Raw genomic sequence first — 11,001 nt, 5'->3', positions numbered from 1 at the left:
GACTGGGTGTGTTTAATACCTACTCTGGGTGCTTGGTCCCAATCTCCCCCAACACAACAGAGGTGTTGGTTTTTAAGGCTCTGCCCTTGCTAATGACCTATCTATGGGGCTGAATTTCCTGCTGTTCCCTTGAACTTGTTTCCTGGAGCGTGGGCACTTTCAACACCACCGGTGACCTGCAGCCCTGCTCCAAGGACTGGCCAGGCCTGGGCATGCCTGTGACTACCCCCCGCCCATGCCCTACTCCAGAGGGAGAAGGACCTGGTCTCAGAGGCTCAAATGGAACAGAGGCTGGGGAGTGGGCCAGGGGTCAAGTTCTTCCCTGACTGCTCTGAGCCCTCCCTTTCCCCCAGAGCTTCCTCAGGACACAGGGATACCAACCGTCTCCCCAAGAAGATTTTATTGAACGCACACACAACATTCACCCTTGGGTGCAAATTCAATCCAGCCAGTGAAGAGACAACAATGCTCTCGAGAACACGGAGTGCTCGCCACCAGCCCCCAGCACAGCTGGGGGGACCGACCACGGGGTGGGCTCTGCTTCCCTGGGGCCCCACAGCATCCCTCATCTCACACTTTGTCTCCGACGGGGCTTGGGGGGCCGCCCGGGGTGGGTGGGCGGATCTGGAACTGGTGCGGAAACACCTGAGAATCCTGGAGGTGCCCATGTGCCCAGACACCACGTGGCTCCCTCGCCACCTCAGCGGGCCGAGAACACGCAGAGATTGAGAGAGAGAGAGGGCTTGCCCAAGGGGCCGTGACCGGCTCCGGAAGGGGCTGTGCGCCAGCAGCTCCTCGCACCTGGTGTCCGAGAAACTCCGGGCCAGCCCTCCCGGCCTCACGGACCCACACAGGGTCCCTCAGACGATGACAAGGCTCCTTGGGGTTCCGGGGGCCTCCAGGAGCCCCCTGGCCCTGTCAGACACCTCTGAGACTGTGTGTCTGACCATTCACAAATAGGAAATGAGAAATCAGGTCAAAATGCTCACAATTTCCTGCATGTCTCAGATGGTTGTTTTCTTAAATGGTTGGGCCGTATTTTAACTCGGTTTATTGAAACTAGTCAATTTTAAGAATCGTCAAATCAATAAAGTAGAAAGGAAAAGATAGATAAAAGAAACAATAACAAAACATTTCAATTTAGCTTTGGTGACGTTGGCCTCAGGAATTTCTACGCTATGTGGGCGGGGGAGGGGGGTGGCTCCTGGCCCTTCTCCGGCCTCCAGGCTGCAAGAAGCCAAGTTCATGCACTCCCCCAGGGCCTGAAGAAGGGCTCAGAGCCCCTGCCCATTCCTGAACAGCAGCTGGGACTCTTGCATCAGTCTGTGGCATTCAGCTTGGCTTCCCAGTTGGGATCTGGGTGCCTGCTTCTCAGCTCTTCCCCCGAGGTCCCACGCGACAAGAAGCTGGGCCCCATTTCAGTACATACTAGAGGCAGAGCACAGGACGGCAACCCCACTCCTCCGGATGCACTCAGTTTACCTGTTGCTATTTTCTCTTCTATGAATCAAGAGTTGCTGGTGCTCCCAGCCCCCACGCAGGGCTGGCTGCGACTGTGTCTGGCTGTCAGAGGGTTCCCAAGGATCCCTCAGCCCCAAATCCCTCCCAAGCCAGAAACAACTGAAGGTTGGGGTTGGGTGAAGACTCAAGAAAGAAAGAACGAGTGAGGGTATTGCTAGAGAGGGTTGTAAATGCCCTTCCAGGTAGGCAGGCTCTCCAGCCCGGGAGGGGGGCTCCTTACTCCAAACTCCAGACCACGTGTCTGGTATAGACGAGCTCACACCGAGGCCACCACCGATGCCTGTGCTGGTTCCTGCGGGGGTGTGCAGGGCCGGGCTGCGGCTGGGGCAAGAGAACAGAGCTGGGGAGGGGAGGCCTTGTGGAGCCCTGGGGCTCCCGGCGGGAGGTTTCCAGGGGGACGGTGGGTAGGACTTGGTCTGGGGCAGTCATTCGCCCAGCTGACCTCTTTAGTGCAAAACCTAATCAAGGGTGCAGGGGAGGGGTGATGGCAGGGCTACTGGGGTGGGCGCCCAGGAGCTGGGTCCATTCCCAGGCCAGAACTGGCACCATCTGCTAGCGGCCAGACCTCAGAGATGGGTGGCGTGGAGGGGAAAGAGGGGCGGCAGAGAGGTGACCCATCCCTTCCCACCGGCAGAACCTGGGCGGAAACAGAACAGCAGGGGAAGCAGGGCCGGCCAGCCTCGGAGCACAGCGGCGGGCGGCACAGCGCGTGGCCCGGCTTGCCCTCGCTCTCGGTGCCTGGCTCACTCGAAGGTCTCCCACTGCTTCCTGAGCTGCTCTACTGAGCCTGGGGCCGGGGCCGGGCTCACATCTTGCTTGGTTTTCCGTAACAAATCCTCAAAGGGGTCTCTGGCCTCTTGAGGAGCAGAGGGCTGCAGTGCTGGCTCCAGGCCCTGCGGGGGTCTGGGAGGAAGGAGGGGGGCCTCTCCGGGCCTCAGGGCCAGCCCCTGCTTGGCCTCAGCGGCCCTGGCACTTGAGCGGGCCAGGGGCAATGTTCGGATCCTCGAAGGGGCGACCACTGGGGGGCCCAGGGGCTGCAGGGGACTGGTGTGGGCACCCATGGGCATCTGGCCGAAGAGGTTAGGCATGGAGAGGGCAGACAGGTTGGGCTGAGATCTATGTGGGACACAGAAGCCAGAACTGGACAGCAGGAGGCTGGGGGCAAAAGCTGGCCCCAGGGGAGCAGGAGGGGCCCCAAAAGGCCCGGCTGGTGTGGAGACCAGGGGCATGGCGGGCAGAGCCGCTGGCACGGTTGGCACAAAGGGATTGAGCGATGGCTGTGGAAATGGGGTGGGGGTCCCCGTTGGGGGGAAGCTGAACTGGGGTGTGAATGAGGTGGCTACATTTGGGGCCGAAGGTCCTGGTGGAAGGGTACTGCCTGGCCAGGCTGTGTTAAGTGGGTCCAGGAGGGCCAGCAGGGCGTCACCACTTGTGCCTGCAGCCCCTGGGGCCAGGCTGAGCGGCTGCAGTGGTTCGGTGGGTCCTTGGCGGGCGGCGCTGGGGAGGAGCCCGGGGAACGGGGCTGGACTCAGGGGGGCTCGCCTTTCCCACTCAGCCTGCGGCCGCTCTGAGAAGTCCCCGAGGGCGGCGCTGGCCGCCTGAAGTTTGGCCGGGCGGGCAGTGGGGGGCGGAGGCACGATGCCCAACTCCGGGGTCTTCCTGCCCTGAGGCCGGGGGATGGTAATGCTGCCCGGAGTGGGGGTGGGCGCCTCCTCCTTGTCACTGGGGTTCAGGATGCTGTCCTGGGCCGGTGGCCTGCGGGGCAGAGCCAGGGAGCTCCCAAGCAGGGACGAGGGCTTCTCAGGGGAGCTGGCCGGGAGCTTGCTGGGGATGGCCATGTCGTCCTGGCCGAGGCTCCAGAGCTTGTTGTACGGGTGGGTGAGCTTCAAGGCCACTGGCATCCCGCGGCTCCTGTCGCTCCTGCTCAGGTCCAGCCTCTGTTGGAGAGAAAGAGGGAGGCAGTGACCAGAGACTGACCTGGACAGACTGGAAGGCAGCACATATCCATCCCCGTGCCCCTCCCGTGTGCCGGGTGGGCGCTGAGACTGGGATCCCAGGCGTGTGGCTGATCGGGTCCCTGGGACTCAGAGCAGCCGGGCCCAGGGCACCAGCAGAGAGCCCGGGTCCGTCCGGACGCCAAGCCCAGGCTTCTCTGTTTTCCTCTTTTCCGACTCCAAGTCAGGCTTTTTTCTCACCGCACAAAGGGATTCCGGAGAAAGCCCTTGTCCTCTTACGTCAGTGTCGCCAAGCAGTTTTAGGAAAATGACTCCATTTATTGACCGTCTACTGGCTGGGCCTTTTTTACTTTTCAAAGCATGTGGGCACTTTTAATCACCTGTGAGCTTGAAGGTGAGTGAGGCACGGGGTCTGAGCAAAGGTTTCTTCCCTGGCTGGCAGGAAAACAGGACTGGGCTCATGTCCCGGCTCTGCCACTCGCAAGTGACACTACCTGGGCGCCACTTCCCCTCTCTTGGCCCGGACTTGGTCCTCAGCGGCAGGGGAACAGGGGACTCCCTGCAGGAGGGTGCGCTCGAATCACTGGACCCACGGGAGCTCTTGTCAGTTCCACAGACCCAGAGACTCAGCAGCCTCCACTTGCAAGTGGGGAGACAGGCGCAGAGAGGGGATGAGACAGATCGGAAGTCGCGATGGCGGATCAGCGGTCCCATGCAAATAATCCGGAATCCAGGAATTCTGATCCAAAGGTTCTCCAAGGAGACTCAATGGGCACAGGAGCACGCTCACTTGGATCAGGGGTCAAAGCCCCGCCTGGCGGTGGGGCTGGGGTCCTGGGAGAGTGGAGCACCAGCACACCCCTGTCTGATGCGCAAATGGAAGTGAGGGGTGGATTTCCACCAGGCGTAGCAACTTCTACGGTGATCGCTGTGAGGGTGGCTCACTGGCTGGCTGTTGGCCGGGCTGTTGGCCCACCCGGCAGGGTTTGCAGTCAGACTGACCCTGAGCTTCGGCCGAGGACCCTGGAAAAGTCACTGTTTCTCCCTTGGTCTCCTTCGCTGTCACACGGGGGTATCTGCCTCGTGTGTGGAAGGCACCGGCCCTGACAGGTACCCACCCCACCCTGGTATCATACCTGATAGTCAAAGGTTCCTGGCTGCTCCCTCAGGTCTTTGGGGGTCCGAAGGTCCTCCAAGCTCTTGGCCTGGCCCAGTGGCTGCAGTGGGACATCCATGTCCAGGTTGTTGAAGACGTCTTCCAGGAGGTCGATGCTGGCAGCTCGGTCAGGTGGAGCTGGGGCAGGGCCTGTGGGCTCCCGCACTCGCTGCTCTGGGCTCTCTGCCTCGTCACCTTCTGCGCTGTCTGACTCCTTGAGTGTCCGATATGGCTGAGGCCTGGGAGGAGGCAGAGCAGGCTGGATCCTCCCGCCCAGAGCCTCCACGGGAGGAGCCAGCAGCCCCCACCCCCAGGAAGAGTACACCCGGGAGGCTTGGGGACAGGTGAGTGTCCTGGGGTCCCCTTGAGTGCCGGAGTCTGGGCACTGGCAATCTGACAGACCTGGGGCTGAATTTGGGTTCTGTTGTTTATTGTGGGACCCTGGACAAATTGCTTTGGCTCTAATTTGCACTAAGGGGATCCACTTAGTTCCTCTGAAAACCACAGGACCCACCATATGACTGGGGAGGGGGCTTGCAAGCCATCCAGACAAGGCATGAGGAACGGGACGTGATTAGAAAGGGAACAGGCAGCCTGCCCATTCCTGAGTCCAGTCTCTGCCCTCCCACCTCCCCGTGGCTCATGAGGAACTGAGCTGGGAGACATTCTCCCCCCGGGGAACTACCCAGCACGCCTCAGGACCCTCAGGAATAACTGTCTGGGCCTCAGCCTGTGCTGACCTCTGTTCTAGCTCTGGTCTTGCCATCACTTGCTGTGGGACCTTGGGCAAGTCTCTTAACCTCTCTGAACCTCAGCCTCTTCCCCATTCCAGAGTGTATCTCCCTTGCTGGTGGTGGTGGTGGTTATGTGAACTACCTACCACGGTGCCTGGCAAATGGCAGGCACAGAGGCTGTTAACAGCCTTCTGTACGTCTGACTCAGGCATAGGTGACGAAAGGTTTCTCTAACTTTCCTTTTTCACAAGCCTCAGCCCCCAGGGCACCACTGGGTACATGGAGAACGGTGCCTGGATAAACCCTGACTTGACTCTAGTGAAGACCAGGACAGAGGCTAGGGCTGGCTCTGTCCCCTGTGTCTCAGCAGAAACTGCTCATGGCTCTGGTAGAGTAGGGGAAGGGCGCCACCTGCTGGTCCCAAAGTCACACTTGCAGGAACCAGGGTAGGGAACCGACAGCAGAGAGAGGGCTCAGCAGTCAGGACTCCATCAGCCTTTAGTATCTTGCTGAAGTTCAGAGAGGCTAAGTAACTCACCCTAGGCCACAGAACAAAAGGTAGCAATGGATGCCGAGTTGGAGAGACTTCAAAAGTTTCCACTGACTCTGAGCTATCTGACCAAGGAATTAAAGACCTTTTAACCAAGCTTGAACACAACCAAGGGGTAAAGAAAAGTCAATGTGCTCCTTACACTTAAGGAAGGAAATAGTATTCTTTAAAAAGAAACCATTTTATTTGGACTTGCGATGGGCCAGTTCCTTGCCTTTCCTGTGTGACTTATTTTTATTTATTTTTACTCCAGTATAGTTAACTTATGAGCCAGTTCCTGTTTAATAACACACACCACACACAAGAACCTCTACTTTTCTTAGGTCATGGCCAAAGGAGTGAGCGCTATTCACTATTTAAATAATTAAGGCATCAATTAATTTAAAAAGAACGAGACCCCCGCACTCTGTGGTGGGGGGTCCTTGGACATCACTGAGGCAGGGCGTTTTTATCTGCAAGGTGATTTTGAGTTGATTATGTGGATGAACAGGTCTTATTCCAATGGTTCTACCTTTATTTTAACTAACAGTAGAGATAATAATCGACACATTAGGCCTATGGTATTAGAGATATTATTGCTGAGGAGAAGGTTAATTTTTTGAAGTTTTGACAGAAACATTTTAAAGAAAAAGATTCAAGGTACAGAAAAGGTGGCCTGTGAAACTCGGGCACACTGACTTAGGCCACCACTTTCTAAGTGAGGACAACGGGAGGGGACTGACTTGCCTGCGGTCACAGGTGAGCTGGTGGCAGAACCCTGCTACCCCAGGGGGCGATGGTAGGAGCAGAAGTGGTGGGTTTATCAGGTGCCCTGAGCGGCTCACAGGCCTGGCTCAGGGGAAGGGGCTGGGACGGGGTGGAGGGGAAGACTCCCCTCTTCCCTAAGATGGTTTTCATAGCTCACTCCCTAGAGGCTGGTTGTGGCCCCGTGGGTGTTCAGCAAAGGGCAGCTCCCTTCTCTAAAAGGCTCCCATTAAAAACATTACAACTTCGCTAACAAACGCAGACAAAAGCTGTCCCTCTGCTTGAGCCCAGCTGGGAAAAACTTGTGGGTAGGAGGGCAAGAACTGGTAAAGAAGGGGGAACTACCAGGGCTTAACATTGGGCGGTGGCTGGACTGGGGGCGAACCTTCTTTTTTCTTTCTAAGTTGCAATTTATAATTAGCATGAGGCACAGGCTTGATAAACGGCGATGATATAAATTATCTTACAGTCAGGCAGATCGATACAACATTTGGATCTGTCAGCAATAACATATACGCTCCATATCAATACGTGTTTTTTCTTTTAAGGTTAAAATCTGACCCTCCGTCTCTGTAGTTTTCCGAGATGTGCTGAGCTGGAGGAGGACCCAGGCATCCACAACCACTTCCATTAACGGTCAAGTGCAGTCTCCTGGGTAAGGGACAGAGACTCATGCTCCCGTCTCACACCTGTCGGCCCTGCCACCCCCCCCCCCCATCACCTCACTCCTCACCACAGAGCCCACGGGGCTGGCAGAATGAACACCCTGGGCAGAGGCACACACGGGGGACACTCACCCCGCGCGGTGGCACAGGGGCACCGGAAGGCAGTGGCTCCAGACAGCCCTCCCCGCACACAAGGGCAAGCAGCACCGGCCCCCTCCCCCCACGCGGCCCAGGAGAGTCACCAAGCAGAGCTCAGGGAAATGGAAGAAGGAAGGAGAGACCATTCAAAGGGAGCGGAGAAGAAAAAGCTTTCGGTGAAGCCAGAGCTCGGGCCCTCTTCCCGCTGGCATTCATCGTCAGAGGAGTCTTCGGAGAGGAAGACCGCATAGTGTCGCAAGGGCTTTACCAGGCTGGGGCAGAGGAAGACAAGAGAGAAGAGGCAGTTAGGAGGCACCCTCAGAACTCCATGTGGCCGGTGGGAGGGGGGCATCTGCGTTCGGCTCCTGGCCCCCACCTCCCCCTGCCAACCTGGGGTAGAGGCTCCCTGGAGAAGGCCAGAGGGCGCTGGAGGCCTGACCGGTCCCCCAAGGTGAGGAAGCTGGTCCCGAACAGAAAAGAAACCGTGAGTTTGCCATAGGTGTCGAGAGCCTTAAACACGGATCCAGCCACCTATGACCTCGCAACCCCACGTCTGTCTAGAAAACCCTAAATGTAGCAAAGAAGGAGACACAAAGACATTCACTGCTGCCATGCTGAGGATATCAAAACACGGGACATCTTAAACTTCCAGCAACAGGAGTCTGCTGGAGTGAATTATGGTACATTTGGCTGAATATTACCCACCCATCAACTATAGTGTGTCTAAGAAAGAAGAATCTAAAAGCCAGGATGCAGAATTGTAATTGCACCGCGTTCTCTCGCAGCTACTTACGGGAAACCGCACAGAAAAAAGACTGGAAAGGGATGTACCTAAATGTCCACAAAATCTAGCGGGATTAGGGGCAAATCCCCCCCCCACACACACACACTGCCTCTTTTTATTTTTCTGTGTCTTCTACACTTTCTTCAGTGTGCATACCTACTTCAATAATCAGGGAAAAATAAAAATAGAAAGTTAAAGAAGAAAGTGAGCCACGTGGAGGGGCACTGGCTAGAAGGCCCTTTTCTGATTAGCGGCTGCTCTCTGGAGTCTCCCTCACATGCCTCTTCAGAGAGTCTTTTTCATCTGTGATGTGGAAATTAAATATTCATTGTTATAAAAAATACATCTCCCTTGTCAGCCACCTGTGAGCTCTACCTCTATAAACACAAACACTCTGCAGCCCCGAGAAAGTCCGCGTGGCTGCCATGAATTATACACTGACCAGGGCCCGGGAGAGGTGCGGGCCTGGGAGAGGGGGAGCTGGGCCGGACAGACCCGGGGTCACATCTGGGCCCCACAGCTGCTGCTCGGGCCTACACACCGGGCTGGGCATGCTCAGATACCAGTGAGGGGGGCAGAGGTGAAGTTCGGGGGACGATGGAGCAGGAAGCATAGGGGTGCCTGGGTGGGGGGCAGTCTCCTCTCCAACACCCCCAGCCAGAGCTGGCTCCTTTCTCTCTCTCTTTTTTTTTTTTTTTAATTTTTTTGATGTTTATTTATTTTTGAGACAGAGACAGCATGAGCAGGGGAGGGGCAGAGAGAGAGAGGCAGACACAGAATCTGAAGCAGGCTCCAGGCTCTGAGCTGTCAGCACAGAGCCCGACGCGAGGCTCGAACCCGTAAACCACGAGATCATGACCTGAGCCGAAGTCGGAGGCTTAACGGACTGAGCCACCTAGGCACCCCTCCTTTCTCTGCTTTCTGATGCGCTTCTTTCCAGCTTTCCTTTCATAAAAGGGCACCGTGTCCATAAGAGTGAATGGGAACCACACCGGAGGGTCCGTGACGGACAGCAGCTATTCCTGGTGGACCAGGAGAGCAGGCTGGGCTGTGATTTGCCATCGCCAGTGCTAAGGCAGTTGTCACCAAGAATATGCTATTCTTTTAAAAGGAGAACCCGGGGCTGGCTCCCAGAGCTGCAGAGCTCCCCGGCACTCGCATACCCAAACCCCCTCACTCCTTGCGTCATCCTTGGAAGTTAGGCAGGCTAAGCGGTTTGTCCTCACACTGAGGTGGAGACCGAGGCTCCCAGAGGGGAAGCCACTTGCCCAGGGCCACACGCAGGAAGGTGGCGGGTAGCTGGGCTCTTCCCCTTGCCCAGGCTGCCTGCCTGGGTGTCAGGGACTTGTCCTTCCCAGACCAGAGATAGCATCAGCCTAGGTGGGGTGCTCTCCGGACTCAGGACAGAGGGCAAGAAGATGTGATTCACAGAAACGAGGCCACCCAGCTCCTGTCACACCCACTGGGACACAAAACAAGGCGCAGACGGGCCACCCCACACAGCCACTGGAATCCTGCTCTGATTCACCAACTCAACCTTGTCACTCTCCCGCTGGACACCTGCAAATCTACGACACTGCAGAGCAATTCTGAGGCAGCTGGTTGTGTGGTGAGTAGACCCAGTAAGTGTTAAGAATAATAACATCCAGGTATTCACAGGATGATTTACTCAACTGTTTAAATCCAGCACCGGACGGCTCTCCTGAGCAGGTGAGGAGGGGTGGAGGGTGGAGAGGAGGGTGGCCTCCTGCTCCACTCTGGGGAGCTCTGGAATGTGCTGGGTGGGGAGGGGTGAGGGCTGCAGGGAGGCAGTGCCCAGCGCCAGCTGCAGGCAGGATAGACACCATGCTGTCCGCCTGAGCCTGTCCACCCCTGCAGCCTCCTCCTGTCGCCCCCCTACATGCCCCGCAGACCTCCCTGACATCTTTTCCTGCTCTGCCTGCTGCACCGACTGAGGTCTTGAAGACTTGGCTCAATGGGCCCTCTAGAAAGTCTCCCTGGAATCCCCAGCTGGAGCTTTCCCCTTAGATGAAGCTAGCTTCCCCTTGGGCTGAATGTTTTAGCACTTCATCCATACCATTTAACCTCTTGCAATTCTCTTTCTAAGTCGAGTTCCTCAAGGGCAGGGGCCTGGCTCCTTCTTCTCTTTATCCCCACATGGGGCACAACATTAGTGCGATGGAGGTTTGCAGTCAAATGTCTGGAAGCCAGTGTGCTGGGGAGATGAGGCAGCCCCCATCCATCTCACCCACCTTTCTGGAGCCCCAGCACAGCACCTGTCCCTTTCATCAGCTTGGGGCTACGGTATAAAAGTGTCCCCTGAGGTTCCCCATCTATCCTCTGAGACGTTGAGGCTGCAGAGTGGGAGCACATTTGGGGGTGAGGGTGTTGGGTACATAGGAGCAGGCAGGAGTCTTGGAAAAATGTGTAAAATAATATCCACTGTGCCAGGGGCTTTACATGGATTATTTCCACCCCTCCCAACAGCCTAGCAGGGAGGTGTATCACTGTGCTGATTTTACAGAGGATGGGACTGTCATTAGTCCGTCCGTCTGTCCGTCTGTCCATCCAACCAACCATCCATCCATCCACCCACCCACCCACCCACACTTCCAGGTAGAGGCACTTCCCGAGTGCTAGGTGAGCACTGGGCATCGCTGTGAAGGAGAGAGAGGCAACCACGTGACCTGGCCAGGGAGTGACAAGCAGAGATTCTAGGCCAGGGCCCTCACTGTCCCGTCAGCCGGGCTGCTG

General features: G+C 56.9%; 1 protein-coding gene across 12 annotated transcripts in view; it reads right to left on the bottom strand.

Annotated features, from left to right (window-relative positions):
* Nucleotides 1–374: 374 nt before the first annotated feature.
* The window catches only part of DENND1A (DENN domain containing 1A), a 513,319-nt gene continuing 502,692 nt past the window's right edge, over nt 375–11,001 (bottom strand). For 10 of the 12 annotated variants that reach the window (XM_047829482.1, XM_047829479.1, XM_047829474.1 and 7 more), the window contains 2 exons: nt 4,613–4,871; nt 375–3,458 (listed from right to left, as the gene is read on the bottom strand). In XM_047829482.1, coding sequence (XP_047685438.1) covers nt 2,265–3,458; nt 4,613–4,871 — 1,453 coding nt within the window. In that variant the 3' untranslated portion in view covers nt 375–2,264. Of the gene's footprint in view, nt 3,459–4,612; nt 4,872–7,221; nt 7,312–7,606; nt 7,736–11,001 lie in introns of all 12 variants that reach the window. The other 2 variants (XM_047829488.1, XM_047829489.1) reach the window with 2 other exon arrangements.

The sequence above is a fragment of the Prionailurus viverrinus genome, chromosome D4 (genome assembly GCF_022837055.1).
Source record: "Prionailurus viverrinus isolate Anna chromosome D4, UM_Priviv_1.0, whole genome shotgun sequence".
NCBI lineage: Eukaryota > Metazoa > Chordata > Mammalia > Carnivora > Felidae > Prionailurus > Prionailurus viverrinus.
Note: the sequence above shows the minus strand (reverse complement) of the source record. Positions and strands in the feature narration are given on the sequence as shown.